The sequence below is a fragment of the Gopherus flavomarginatus genome, chromosome 1, assembly GCF_025201925.1.
Source record: "Gopherus flavomarginatus isolate rGopFla2 chromosome 1, rGopFla2.mat.asm, whole genome shotgun sequence".
Taxonomy (NCBI): domain Eukaryota; kingdom Metazoa; phylum Chordata; order Testudines; family Testudinidae; genus Gopherus; species Gopherus flavomarginatus.
Genome location: NC_066617.1, coordinates 131,332,197 through 131,346,783, shown reverse-complemented (window position 1 = coordinate 131,346,783; position 14,587 = coordinate 131,332,197). Strand labels below are relative to the sequence as shown.

Sequence of the window (14,587 nt, the reverse complement as noted above, 5' to 3'; positions counted from 1 at the left end):
TTGTAAGTCTGTAGAGTTGCAGCCTAAATATTATCTCATAAGGAGGACATTAAAATAATTTACCCAAACAGTATTTTTTAAAACATGGCAAGAAAAAAAACAACAAAAAACCCCACAACCCTCCATAACATCAATTTACAAGTGAGACTATAAAGAACCACAGCTTGTGTTTTATTTTTTGAAATAAAAATTAGTGGTTATACCAATATTTTTCTTTTAACAGGTCACCGTGCAGAATCAAAGACGTAAAAGAGTCCAATGACAAAAATCGAGTACTATTTTTTCAAATGAGATAGCACCAAAGTTATAAAAATCATTATGTATAATATAAAAATGCTTCACTACTTTATGGGGGGAAATCCATTATAGTATTACAACATTTTAACAATATTTTAAAAGCATTTTTAATTAGTTTATTCTTAAGATGTAGCACTTTGAGTTGTGAATTTTTTTTGAAAACCTAAAGAACTGCTTAACATTTAGTCCAAGTTGGGAACATTAAGGTTTTGACAACTCAAAGACCTGGAGATATTCAAAATTTACACTATAATATTATAAAAATATTTTATCTTCTCTTGTCCCTCCCATCTCCAGCCAGTTTTCTTTACAGGCCACTCCCAATAAATGCTTTAGAGAGTTCTCTCTTCTTCCTGGAGTACAGCTGATTTACTCCAAATTTACACCACTGTACTAGAAATAACATTTGGCCCTTAAATGCCAAGTCTTTTTCAAGTAAGCCACAAAATTCCATCTATGATTTTTTCAAAACCACCATTAGCCCAAAACATGTTGCTAAAAATATATATATTTATTTTATCATTAAAACAGTGGTTTAATAATTAACTTCATAACTATCAGAGTTTTGTCAGATGAGCTCATAAAATACTTAATTTAAGCCTGTCTATACGGAGATTTGAAACCACAATGGCACCTTTATAGAGAATAGTTTTTATAGACTGTTACAAATTTCAATGTGGATAGGACTTGAGGTTTTGGGGAAAGAGGGCAGGGATTTTTTTATTTTTAATTTTTAAACAGCTGATTTAGACCTGCATGCAGCTCTTTACGGTATAATACAAGGATAACAATATCCACACATTTGTTTTGAACTTGGCTTATTCATTCTGATCTCCATAAGGGCACAAATGTTAGGAAATTTCCCTACACTGCTTGAGAGAAGTTAGCACAAGAAGTGCTAAACAAACAGAATGGAATCACTGGGATCCCCCTTCTGTTCCTCCAAGGAATAAAAAAGGAAGGCGGCCTCCTTTTCCATTTTACAGAAGATGTATATAATCCACAAATCAGAGCACAAGCCTGACACTGTTCAGTCATAATGTAATGTCACAAAGATGTTTTGCAATGGTTGTATTATGACAACTTCATTGTTGCTCTACAGTGATACTGTCTTTTCAAAAGACCACTGGTCTAGAGATTTTTCTTTTTAAAATACCTTTTAAAACATTAGTTCAAATTAAGCCCTTGCTAAGCATGCACTACTCCATTAAAGTCAATAGAGTTGTGTCCCTTAACACTTATGGCTAAATGTGGCCCAGTTCTTGTGACTTTTTTCCTTCTCAATACTTAAGGAAAAAAGGCACTTTGTAAAACTTGTTGGGAATAGTGAACTTGGATTATATTATGAATTGTATGTTACAGTATGTAATCAAAGTTGGTGCCTTTTTTCCACAAAACAGTACACTTAAACAAAAGGCAAATACACAGATATTGGAGGCCCTCAAAAAGTTCCTTATGTACATTTCCCTTTATAAAGTACAATTTGCCTGATTTCATGCAAGTGCTAAAAATTAATCTAACACCACCATACACATTTATTGTTTAAAAGCATGCATTTTAAAATGCAACTTTTCTATAAATGCTTTTTTCAGTCTAGAACAAGTAATTTATAGGGTTTGATTTTATGTAGCTTTTTAATTTCAGGTAGCTTAGAGTGAAATCTTTTTCCAGATATTGTGCTATTGTAATTTTGAAATGAAGCCAGTGATTTAATAGATTAACAAGAATGTGACTGTTACATAGTACAGTGACAACTGTTTTGTATAATCCTTAGCATTGTAAAGGCCCCAAAGGCAATTTGACATTGAGCTGTAAACAAAAGTCTTCCGATACTTATTGGCAAATTGAAAGAATGAGTTCGCTTCACAACATTTAAGCTTCACTGTCAGACGGATTTCAGAGCTTTCAAAATTAATCTTCTGAGGCAGTTTGGAAACTCTTGTCTGAGGAGGAGTCAAAATCCGTTTCCAAGCCAGATTCTTCAGAATTTATGAAGAAAATATGATGAGAATCAGAGTCTGAGAGCCCTTTTATACCAACAGAAATTTGCTTCCCTGCTGAGTCTCTGCAGTATGGAAAATCCCAGAGCCAACCTTCAAGGTCTGCAGCAGAGTGTGGCACTTTAGAATGGCAGTAGGGGGAATGGGACTCTACATTAGGTGGAACAGTCTGACATTTTCTTAGTGATGCATAGCTCTCTTTACTGTGGAGGGGTGGGGGAGAGAAGAGAAACAAAAACAATATCTATTAACAATATTTTAAACAGGTTTCTATTTCAGGTCAACGGGTGATGGAACAGGGGTTCTTCCTACATGGAAGGGGAACTTAGATGACACCACAGCATCCTCCAGGGAAAATAAATGTGGGTTCTAAATATATTTGTTATGGGATAATAGAAAATAAGGCATCTAAAGTCTGAACGTCAATGGAGCACATCTTACTGGGGGTGCCCACATAGTTTTGAAGTGTGATGCAACTCAAGTATGGAAGGGTTGTGTGAAGAAAGTCAGTAGGATGATCAGATAAGCCTCAGATAGCAAGGTTAAATTTATACAACTCCTCTCCAATGCTACTGAACAAAATCAGAGGTGATCAGTAGGTGACCCATTAGCCAACTGAGGAGAATCTGCAGTGATAAAATGTGAAGTCTTACCTACCTCTATTATAAAAAAAAGAGAAGTACCAGTACGAATTAGTGTACAGAATAGTTATTTTTAAATGGATTTCCTATAAATAATGTGTAGTACATAGTCTCAATTTACACACATTAAAAAGTGTGTGTGTGTTATACATATGGTTCCTATTCCTTACTCAGGCAGTACTTAAAATGTTACCCATTTTAACAAAACAGAAAAGGCTTACCTGTTGGTTCGTTTCCTGTGTTTTAGAACAGTCGTTCATATTTAGCAAGTTATTCCTCTTTCCTCAGACACAGGAAAGGAGAGCCAACCACCAAAAGATAGTTAGCACCATCTTCCTCTAAATTCCATCTCTCTCCTGGAGATTTTTTACTTTGACAACTACTTCCTTAGCTGAAATTTGGATGTGCCAGAAAACACTAACCACCAAGTTAAGATTTGGGGACCTTGTTAAGTTTCCTAACAGCACAAATTCCCATGAAAGTCTGAATTCTGACTCCTACTGAGAATTGAGAGATAGAGACTGTTGTCTTAAGAAGGAAGATGAGAAATATAAAAAAAAGCAGAGCTTTATAGAAGAAATATTGTCAACCATTGTGAGAGGCAGAAAATCCACCAATTCAAACAGGAACATAGAGTCAGACAAAGCAAAGAAGGAGCAGGACCAGATTTTTCCTTTTTACTTATTTTAAAGGTGGGATGGAAATTGTAGTTTCAAGCAACAGAATTATATCTGATGAATTCACTGGCTGCCTCCTCCAATTCCTCTCCTACAACGTGCTTAAAAAAATAATTTGCATGCATCAGACTATGATCACTATGAGACGATGGTGTGGTGCATCAGAGGGGGAAATCCAGTGGTCTGCTCCAAAAAAACCCCACACAACCGGAGAGGTAGTACCAACAGGCAAGCTATCCATGAGCAAGTATCCTGAGAAAGCCCTAGTTGAGTATGGACCTCCACACCCCCAAGCTCTAGAAGCTGTCTATAGTGGGTTGCTTTACAAGAACACAGCTCACTTCCCCACTTGCTATCAGAATCTCTCAGTAGCTCCCAGTTCCTCTGGCGATAGGATTTTCCTGTTCCTCCCCACAAGCATCCTGTTTCCCAGTCAACAGCCCTTATCCCTGCGCACAGATGAGGTTGCTTAGTCTGACATTTCCAATCCAGCAGTGGTGGACAAAGAAAAAAGGGCCACAACAGCGGGGCTGTCCACTCCTCTAAAGACAGTATGAAGGAATTCAAGATATTCCCAACACTCTGATGTTCATCACAGTGTAGGAGAAATCAAGATATTGAAGGAATTTTTTCTGATGGAGTCCATCTTCAGAAGCTGAGAAAAAGACTGAGAGTAAAAAGAAGCTAAGGTGCTGGAGGCAGGAAAGAGTAGTGAATCTAGAAAAATAAGCACTAGAAGTCCCTGCTGCAACTGCCTCAGCTATTATCAGTCCTGAGGAAAGAGCATGAAGCCATTTACTGAAGAAAACTCTTCAAGTCTAATGAAGAGAGCAGGAAAACAACCCCTTAACATACCGTAATAGAGAGAACAGGGCTTTGGTAGAAGTGAAACAAGTTTCTACTTATCCTTGAAATGATCTACTAAATGCTTGCAACAGAATATTAATTATTGCACTAAGTTTTGTTTTGACTGGCAAAATAAATGTAAAAGAGATGCATAAGTTTGCACATAGCAGCACAATGACTTACCTGGAGGTACTGAGTAGCTTATTTCTTGCCCGAGAATAAACTGTACTAACAATCCGACGTAGTTGTCCCTGCATCCATTGAAAATCATCAGGGATATCAGGAAACCAGTCTACTAACCTGCAGTCATCAAAAAATAAAGTGTTTCAGTAAACCTGAATTTATGTTGAAAGTTCCATAGAAGGTTTGGAATGCAAACTTTAACACACTCTGCCAATGTGGAGGTTACTTACTGTAACTGGAGACTCTTAGAGATGTGTGGTCCCTATCTGTATTCCACACGCGCCATGCACCTGAGTCTGGAAATTCTTCAAAGCAGTGTCCATTGACCTGCACATGCACAGTAGCTCTCCTAGTGCTCCCAGCCGAAGGTATTAAGAGGTAGTGGGGGTCAACACCTTTCCACTTCCTTTTCTAACCACGAATCCAACGGGAACTGAAGCAGAGGGGATGAAGGAATGCAGATAGGGACCACACATCTTGAAGAAGCCTCTAGTTATAGTAAGTAACTGTGATGGCCCCCATGTGTATTCCACATATGGGTAATTGGGAAGTAGTGTTCAGTACGGAGGTGGGTACAAGAAAACCGGTAGCAAAGATGCATGTAATATTGCCGATCCTACTGCGGCATCTGCTGCCGAAGCATGAACTAGGGCATAATGTGTTGTGAACATGCGGATCAAACCCCAGGTGCCTGCTCTGCAGATGTCCTGAAATGGAACATATGATAGGGATACCATGGAGGCAGACTGTGCCTGCGTGGAGTGAAGTGTGATACCTCCATGGGGAGGAATGTTTGCTATCTTGTAGCATTCTAAGATATATCCCGAGACCTATTTAAAATTTTTCTGGGAGGATATGGCTTGCCCACGTGACTTCTCTGGTATGGTGATCAAGAGTCTCAGTGATTTCCTAAATGGTTTGGTTCTTTGCAGGTAAATGCCAGGGCAGGCCAGATATCAAGAGACTGGAGTCTCTTGTCTTCAGAGGAAGTGTCGGATTTCAGGAACAATACAGGTAACTATCATTTCACAGATGTGGAACTCAGAAACAGTCGTGGGGAGAAACTTGGGGTATAATCAAAGAGAAACCTTTTCTTTGTGAAACACCATATAAGGAGAGTCAACCATTATAGCTAGGAGGGTCATGGAGCTCAGAGCTGAGGTAATAGCTACTAAGACTACCACTTTCCTGGACAGGTGGGCCATGGTACAAGTTGCCATGGATTCAAAAAAGCAGACTACAGAGTCTGGACAGGACAAAGTTAAGCTCCCATTTAGGGCTAGGGGTGGGTAAACTTTTTGGCCCAAGGAACACATCAGGACATGGAAATTGTATGGCAGGCCATGAATGTTCACGAGATTGGGAGTTGGGGTGTGGGAGGGGGTGAGAGCTCTGGCTGGGGGCGTGGGCTCTGGGATGGGGCCAGAAATGAGGAGTTCAGGGAGCAGGAGGGGTTTCATCTGTGGACCCCTAAACATTTTTGAATGGAGATGCAGACCGCTTTGGAAATTCAACCTATGGTCCGCGGACCACTAATGTAGAAGTCTTAGATTAACTGAACAGAATTCATCCATTGGAGCTGGCTCCTTAGGTACCATTCATGATGTTTCATCTAATCTGGACCAGCTCAGGGAAAAAACATGTTTCTTATGAACAGTTCTAAATGGTGATCTGTCTTTGTCATGACAGTACTCTTTACTCATGGGGAGCCCTGAAAAAGGAGTTCTTGGGCTTACATGTTGATGGTTCTGCTGCAAGGCATGTGCTTGGAGGGGCACTGGTTGGCAGCGGAGGCTAATACACATAGGCATCTCCCTGCCCCAGGTCACAAAGCAGCCTCAGCCTTCTCCATCTAGTACTTCCATAGGCAAAACTCCTGGGCTTCTTGAGTTCTGGGTGGGAAGGAGTGACAGATGCTACACTTTGCAGAGATATGTGCCTCACCTAGACAGTACAGGCCACATTGATGTTCATCACTGATAGAGAAGGATCGAGGGCAGGGGACATGTTGCTTGAAATAGTCCTGGAGCTGGGGAGGGATTCCCCAACCAGGAAAACAAGCTACTCTATAGTATAAACTTTTTAACTACTAACTGTTAATCTAAAAATATAACTATTTAGAAATGTTTTCTTTATAGGTAATGCAACGACATGAAGGAGGACACAATTCTGGCTCAGGCTACTACTGCTGCATAAGGACCTGGGGAAGACTCTACTCGCACTGCCTCCTGTAACCTCAGCCAGGAGCACTAGGAGAGCTACTGTGTACTTGCAGGCCAATGGAGACTGCTTTGAAGATATTCCAGACTCAGGCACATGGTGTGCATGCATACCCACATGTGGAATACATATAGGGACCATTACTCAAAGAACTACTTTTGGCTGTATATTTTCTTCCTAATCCTTCCAGTATTTTCTGTAAAGTTATTGTGATGAAGTTCTGCTGTTTATGCACTGGGTTGCCCTCCATCCTAGTACAGAGTTTAGGACCTCAGGACAACCTAATTTCTTTGTCTTACATCAGAGGTACACAAGCTAAGGGTTGTAGAACATGTTTTGACTCCAAGGGCAGAATTCTGCCTCAATAAATAAGTTTGTATGAAATGTAAGGGCTGCCTACACAGTATGCACCAATCAGGGTGTAAATTGTAATGCACACCAGTGTGTTGCACAATAACTGTCAGGGAGGAACCTGCTGGTACACACTGAAAGCTCCCTAGCGAGCACTGACATAATACTCTTTGAAACAGGACTACGTCCACATGCACTAGAGAACTTTTAGAGCATGACATGCTAGTGTGCCCACTAGAATTTACACCCCAGCTGGCATGCATCATGTAAACAAACCCTTAGTGCAACTCTGACTGCATTACTATAAAGGTTTTTGATGTGATTTTTAAGTGATTACAACATAAGCGAGACCTGGATACAGACTGACTATCACCAGAGAATGAAGCAGCGTAAATGAAATTGTTATATTTTGCTATAGGTAGCACATTAAAAGGGAATCTGTCTGAAGGCATTGTACCTGCTATAGCTGATTACTATAACTGAAAAAAGCAAATGAACGAAACAAAAAACAAACAAAGGAACCTGACCCTTTCTGATCTATTTTGTATACAATCAGTTTCTCCCTTGCTGAAGAGTCACTTTTGGGCAAAAGAAATCCTTCATTTTTCAAACAGTCTTTAGATATAGAACTCTTTTTTTAGATGTTGCTTAGATATTAGAATTTTTTTAAATCAGTCAATTAAAAGATACTTCATATATTAAAAAGACTAAATACATATGGAATTCTAGAAATCTCCCCTTTTCTCCATTTTTCTATCCATCTTTCACTTAGCAAGCTTTTATTAAAGGCTTTAGTTGTGCACAGAAAACATCTGCAAGATGAAGTAATATGGGCAGAGCCGGCTCTACAATTTCTGCCGCCCCAAGCAAAAAAAAAAAAAAAAAAAAAGCCGCTCGGACTGAGCTGCCCCAAGAATGGACAGAATGCTGCCCCTTAGCATGTGCTGCCCCAGGCACATGCTTCGTGCTTCCTCCACTGGTGCCTGGAGCCGGCCCTGAATATGGGGAAAGGAGCATAAGCTACAATTTACATAGAGTTCTAGAACTGTCTCTAGAATGTAAGTCAAGTCATCAGTGCGTTTCAGAACACTTAATACACTGCTAGCTTGTTAGTCATGACTATAAAATAATTAATGAAAAAGAATAAAAGAACTCTTAAATGGACCCAGAAGTATGGGTTTTATAATAGTTCTTAAACAGAACCTCACCTTAAAGCAACAGAATAGGCAGACTCCACTGGCAGGGTATATGGCAGTATCAGATAAGACATCATTCGCATTGGTAAGAGTTTAGAGACCTGGGCACAGAACCCACTCTTCTCTTTACAAGCTTCTTGTAATGCTGGAAAATAAGGATTTTTTTAAAACAGCCTTTAGAATACACTTTTGTTTTTAAATGTACTGTTCAAACAAATTATTTTAGGTGCAGTGATGTTTTTTAGTGTTCTATAAGGGTGATTAATATTGAAGCACAATTGACATGCAACATTAACTAAATGAGCACTTAGTTTGTAGCAAGCTAGGATGTAAATCTACCCCACACTTGCATGCTGTGCACTAAGTGTCTATATAGACCTTGCTGCCACACACTAAAAGTTTTCTAATGGGCTTTGATCTACTCCTGTTTTAGGGAGCTTTTAGTGCATGGCAATAAGGTCTACAAAAGACATTTAGCAGGCGGCACGGCACACTAGTGCGGGATACATTTACACCTTAGCATACTGTGAGCTAACGTGTTGCTAAGCCCTATGTCACAAAATATTAGTGCTAAAACAAACTTTTTCTATTTAAAATGCATCACACTACAGAGGAAAGTTATAATGGTACTTAGACAAAACACAAAACTGGAATTTGGGGAAACCTGGGTGCTATTGCCAGCTCTATTTTGAACATTGGTTATGTGAACACGGACAAGTCACCTAATGTGCTTGATTTTTATTAGTCAGTAAAATAGGGATGCTGACATTTACCCATCTTTATAATGTTGTCTGAGGTATATAGCTTAAAAGCAAATGGAAGGTTATCAAACAACTCTGCTTTCATAATCTTCGTGTTTCTTCATGTAATTTACTTGTTTTCCCAAATCGTAAGTCACATATTTCAGGCTTTAAATTGCTGGTCATTGTCTATAGGCACCTAGCTAACCTAAGGTAAATGTAAGGACAGTAACCCAGAAATGTTTATTATATACCTGTTAAGTTTCGTTCTCTGAAACATAAGGGGTTTTATTTATTTAGTCATTAGTTTTGATGATGACTTCAAGTTCTTATTTATCCAATTTTAGTTAATAAATTATAATTAAAATATTAGTGATTAAAGATTTAATTTGTAAGACATTTGAAATACTTCTCACATAGGATTGTTCATATCATCTTATTGTGGTTATTATTAGGGCCGTCACTTAATTGCAGTTAACTCATATGATGAATTCAAAATAATTATTTGCAATTTAAAAAAATTAATAGCGATTAATCAGTTTTAATCACACTGTTAAGCAACAGAATACCAAGTGAAATTTATTAAATATTTTTGGATTTTTTCTACATTTTCAGATATATTGATTTCAATTACAATACAAATACAAACTGTAGAGTGCTCACTTTATATTATTTTTGATTACTACTATTTGCACTCTAAAAATGATAAACAAAAGAAACAGTATTTTTCAATTCACCTCATATAAGTACTATAATGCAATCTCTTTATCGTGAAAGTGCAAATGTAGATTTTTTTTTGTTACATAACTGCACTCTAAAACAAAACAACGTAAAACTTTAGCGCCTACCAGTCCACTCAGTCCTACTTCTTGTTCAGCAACTCCCAAAGACAAACAAGCTTGTTTGCATTTACAGGAGATAATGCAGCCTGCTTATTATTTACGTCACCTGGAAAGTGAGAACAGGCATGTTCGCATGGCTCTTTTGTAGCCAGCACTACAAGATATTTACATGCCAGATATGCTAAACATTCCTCCGCCTCTTCATGCTTCAGCCACCATTCCAGAGGACATGCTTCCATGCTGATGACGCTCATTAAAAAATAATGTGTTTATTAAATTTGTGACTGAACTCCCTGGAGGAGAAATGTGTGTCTCCTGCTCTGTTTTAACTGCATTCTGTCATATATTTCATGTTATAGCAGTCTCAGATGATGACCCAGCACATGTTGTTTGTTTTAAGAACACTTTCACTGCAGATTTGACAAAATGCAAAGAAGGTATCAATGTGAGATTTCTAAAGCTAGCACTTGATCCAAGATTTAAGAATATGAAGTGCCTTCCAAAATCTGATAGGGATGAGGTGTGAAGCATGCTTTCAGAAGTCTTAAAAGAGCAACACTTCAATGTGGAAACTACAGAACCTGAACCACCAAAGAAGAAAATCAACCTTCTGCTGGTGGCATCTGACTCATGATGATGAAAATGAACATGCATCAGTCCGCACTGCTTTGGATCACTACTGAACTGAACCTGTCATCAACACGGACGCATGTCCTCTGGAATGGTCACTGAAGCATGAAGGGAACATATGAATCTTTAGGGCATTTGGCACGTGTCATCAACAGATAGTTAAGGGTTAATGTCTCTTTTACCTGTAAAGGGTTACAAGCAGTGAACCTGGAACACCTGACCAAAGGACCAATCAGGAGACAAGATACTTTCAAATCTCGGTGGAGGGAAGCCTTTTTTTGTGCTTCTTGGGTTTTTTTGTGTGTGTTCTCTCTGGGTTCCGAGAGGGGCCAGTCATGTAAGCAGATTCCTCCAATCTTTCTGAAAAAATCTCTTCTGTTCAAATTAGTAAGTACCAGTTAGAAAGGCAGTTTAGTCTTTTTTGTTTGTTTTCTTTATTTGCAAATGTATATCTGCTGGAAAGATTGTATCTCTGTTGCTGAAACTTGTATTTGTGCTGTGGGGAGGATTTTCTCTAGTGTTTATAAGCTGAAAGACCCTGTAACATTTGTCATCTTGATTTTACAGAGATAGAAAAAAAGTAAAAGTTTTCTTTTATTAAAAGCTTTTCTTTTTAAGAACCTGATCGATTTTTGGCTATCTTGTATAAGACCCAAGGGGAGGGAGTCTGCACTCACTAGGGAATTGGTGGGAGGAAGGAGAGAAGGGGGGAGGAAAAGCCTGATTTCTCTCTGTTTTAAGATTCAAGGAGTTTGAATCACAGTGATCTTCCAGGTAACCCAGGGAGGGGAAGCCTGGAAGAGGCAACGGTGGGGAAAAGGGTTTACTTTCCTTGTGTTAAGATCCAGGGGGTCTGGGTCTTGGGGTCCCCTGGGAAGGTTTTGGGGGGACCAGAGTGTACCAGGCACTGCAAGCCCTGGTGGCAGCACTACAAGATCTAAGCTGGTAATTAAACTTAGAGGGGTTCATGCTGGTACCCCATCTTTTAGACACTAAGGTTCAGAGTGGGGGCTCATACCATGACAGCACGTAAATATCTTGTGATGCTGACTACAACAGTGCCATCAGAACGCTTGTTCTCACTTTCATGTGACATTGTAAACAAGAAGTGGGCAGCATTATCTCCTGCAAATGTAAACAAAGTTTCAGCAATTGGCTGAACAAGCAGTAAGACCGATTGGACTTGTCGACTCTAAAGTTTTACATTTTTAATTTTTTTTGTACATAATTCTACATTTGTAAGTTCAACTTTCACGATAAAGAGATTGCACTACAGTACTTGTATTAGGTGAATTGAAAAATACTATTACTTTTGTTTTTTATGTGCAAATATTTGTAAACAAAAATAAAGTGAGCACTGTACACTTTATATTCTGTTATAACTGAAATCAATATTTGAAAATGTAGAAAACAAAAAATAAATGGTATTCTATTATTGTTTCATTGTGCAATTAATTTTTTTAACCACTTGACAGCCCCAGTTATTATAAATATATCCACAAAATTAATCAGTATCCAGTTTATGGCACTACACCTCAGTTATGCTCTACTAAACTACAATTAAGTGACTTGTGAAACTAGTTTCCATCTTGCCAGTTTCTGAAGCCAAATACAACTTTATTTTTCTTATGTGATCATACCTTATAACTGTATTTAAAGAATTGCTCTGTGTTACTTTAATCAGTTAAAAAACTACAGTAGATTTTACATTATCATTTTATACAAGATAGTTTTGTATTTTCTATCATCAGAAGATATTGTCAAGATGAGAACTAGTTCAAGTCATTTATAAAAACATTATTGGCATTCAAAGTTATTGGAAGATATTCTCAAATCTATACCTTTACGAAGTCTAGGAGGTAGATGCTCAAAAATTCTTTCATCTAATGGCCATGTGTTTAGCTTTAGCTGGTTACTAAGCATTTTTGTCTTCAATATCTCCTCTGTGCCCTTCCTCTGTGGAATAGTTTTCTTGTTTGTAAAGTCAGTGTCCTCTATGAGTTCCTGAGGGTTTTTCTTTAAGGACAAGTCGACATAAACTGAATCGTTAAGAATATCTGGGGAAATAAGAAAGAAAGAACTCACATTTATGACAGCTGTCATCCAAAAGATCCCAGAATCCTTTACAACAGGTGTTCTCAACCTTTTTCTTTCTGAGCCCCACCCCTAACACGCTATAAAGACTCCACGGCCCCCATGTGCCACAAAAACAAAGTTTTTCATGCATATCCAGTAGATGAAAAGCCAGAGCCAGTGTTCGGGGATAGCATGCAGGGCAATTGCCTGAGGCCCCATGCAGCTAAGCTGGTTTCATCCCCATGTGGCAGGGTTCAGGCTTCAACTTCAGTCCCGGGCAATGGGGCTCAGGCTTTGGCTTTCTTCCCTGGGGCCCACTGATTAACGCCAGCCCTGCTCTCTGGTTTATTTTGGCAGACCCCCTGAAACCCGCTCAGAGCCCCCCCAGGGGGCCTCAGACCCCTGTTTGATAACCACTGCTTTACAAACGGGCAACACTTCATCTAACAGAGGTGAAATGCGGGACTTTAAAAGAAGATAGTAAGTATGGGCCTGATCTTGCAAATCCTTACTCACATGAGACCCTTAGACCCTTTGCAGGATCAGTTATCATTTTAGGATAGGAGCTGAAGGAAAAATGAAAGCTGTCAACTGAATCTACATAGGGAATATATATTAGTCAATCACTGAAGCCATAAGCTGGCAAGGGCACAGGATCACTTTAGGCATGTGGCAATTCTGCAGAAAAGGGGCCTTATTTTTGGAGTTTAATGTACCTATGCAACACACACACACTCTAAATCATTTGCAAGTTTATTTTATGTCCATTTAAATGTGGCATGATGTGGAGCTGTCAAGTATAAGCCTGCAAGCAAGGTGAAACAATGGTACCCAAAATGAGAAAAATGCCATTTTTTGCAATCCAGAAACACTGCAACATGATTATGACTACAGTTTTCACTGTTTCAGTTAAGTTCAACTCCTTTATGTGGTGTTTACTGGTCAAAACTAACAAACAATGTATTAAAGGGTATTTATTGGTTTTGCCTGGGTAAGTTTCCCCCTACCCCCAGGAATGATGCAGCTGTTCAGCATGTGCAAAAATGGCAAATACAACATTGTGCGGTATATAAACATGAAATGTTTTCACATCGCATATTCTTAACTGTCACAGTACCACAAGTGATCTCTCTTCTCTAAATTTAAGTAAAATTTGCTGACCAGATCAGTCTCACACTGAAAGTTGTGCAGCAGAAGCAATCAATTGTGTGACTACTGTTTGTACTGCATAGTGGGTAAATAATAAAAGTATGTGAATTCCTAAAGTAGCATTAGTCTGCCTGGTAGAAGGTTTAATATATAATTGTGTATGCATGCAATATTACCCTTTGAAATATTCTAGAAACTAGCTTTTTAATTCTGTGACGCTTATGCACAGATCAGTGTTCACGTTAGAGGTGACAATACACAGTTTCGTATTACGATTATGCAAAAGCTAGTAGAGAAAGAAGTAGGCTAACAAGAAGTAGAGAACACAAAGTCTGCAAACAAGTCCTTGCCTCTGCAGTGCATGGGAATGAAGACCCTATTACAACTCTTACCAACCATTTCAGCAACAATATGACAAATCCATTTGACCTAAATCACATCAACAGATGATCATCAACGTATTTACTGGACTGCAAGTAACATCAGTTGTGCAAGAGTCTCTACCAAAAATAGCAGATCTTGGTGAAGAACAAATGGAGAAATCTGTAAGAAGTGCACTTGATTCCAATGGGACACATAGCTTCCTCAGTCCAGTCAAGAAATCCGGCATCAAAATATTTGCTGACATGGCCAAGACCACCAAATTTAAGTCAAGCAAGGTAGGAACAATCACAGCAGCTATCAGTACAGAAACTGTTTTCTACAGAGCCCTTTCTTTAGCAAGATGCAGAGATGATAT

At 38.8% G+C, this 14,587-nt stretch overlaps 1 protein-coding gene across 1 annotated transcript in view; it reads right to left on the bottom strand.

The window, feature by feature from the left end:
* Positions 1-174: 174 nt before the first annotated feature.
* LOC127035217 (patatin-like phospholipase domain-containing protein 2) overlaps positions 175-14,587 on the bottom strand; it is a 31,476-nt gene continuing 17,063 nt past the window's right edge. The window contains exons 6-9 of the mRNA XM_050924842.1: positions 12,465-12,680; positions 8,424-8,556; positions 4,645-4,761; positions 175-2,500 (exon numbers count right to left, since the gene is read on the bottom strand). Coding sequence (XP_050780799.1) covers positions 2,209-2,500; positions 4,645-4,761; positions 8,424-8,556; positions 12,465-12,680 — 758 coding nt within the window. The 3' untranslated portion in view covers positions 175-2,208. The remainder of the gene's footprint in view (positions 2,501-4,644; positions 4,762-8,423; positions 8,557-12,464; positions 12,681-14,587) is intronic.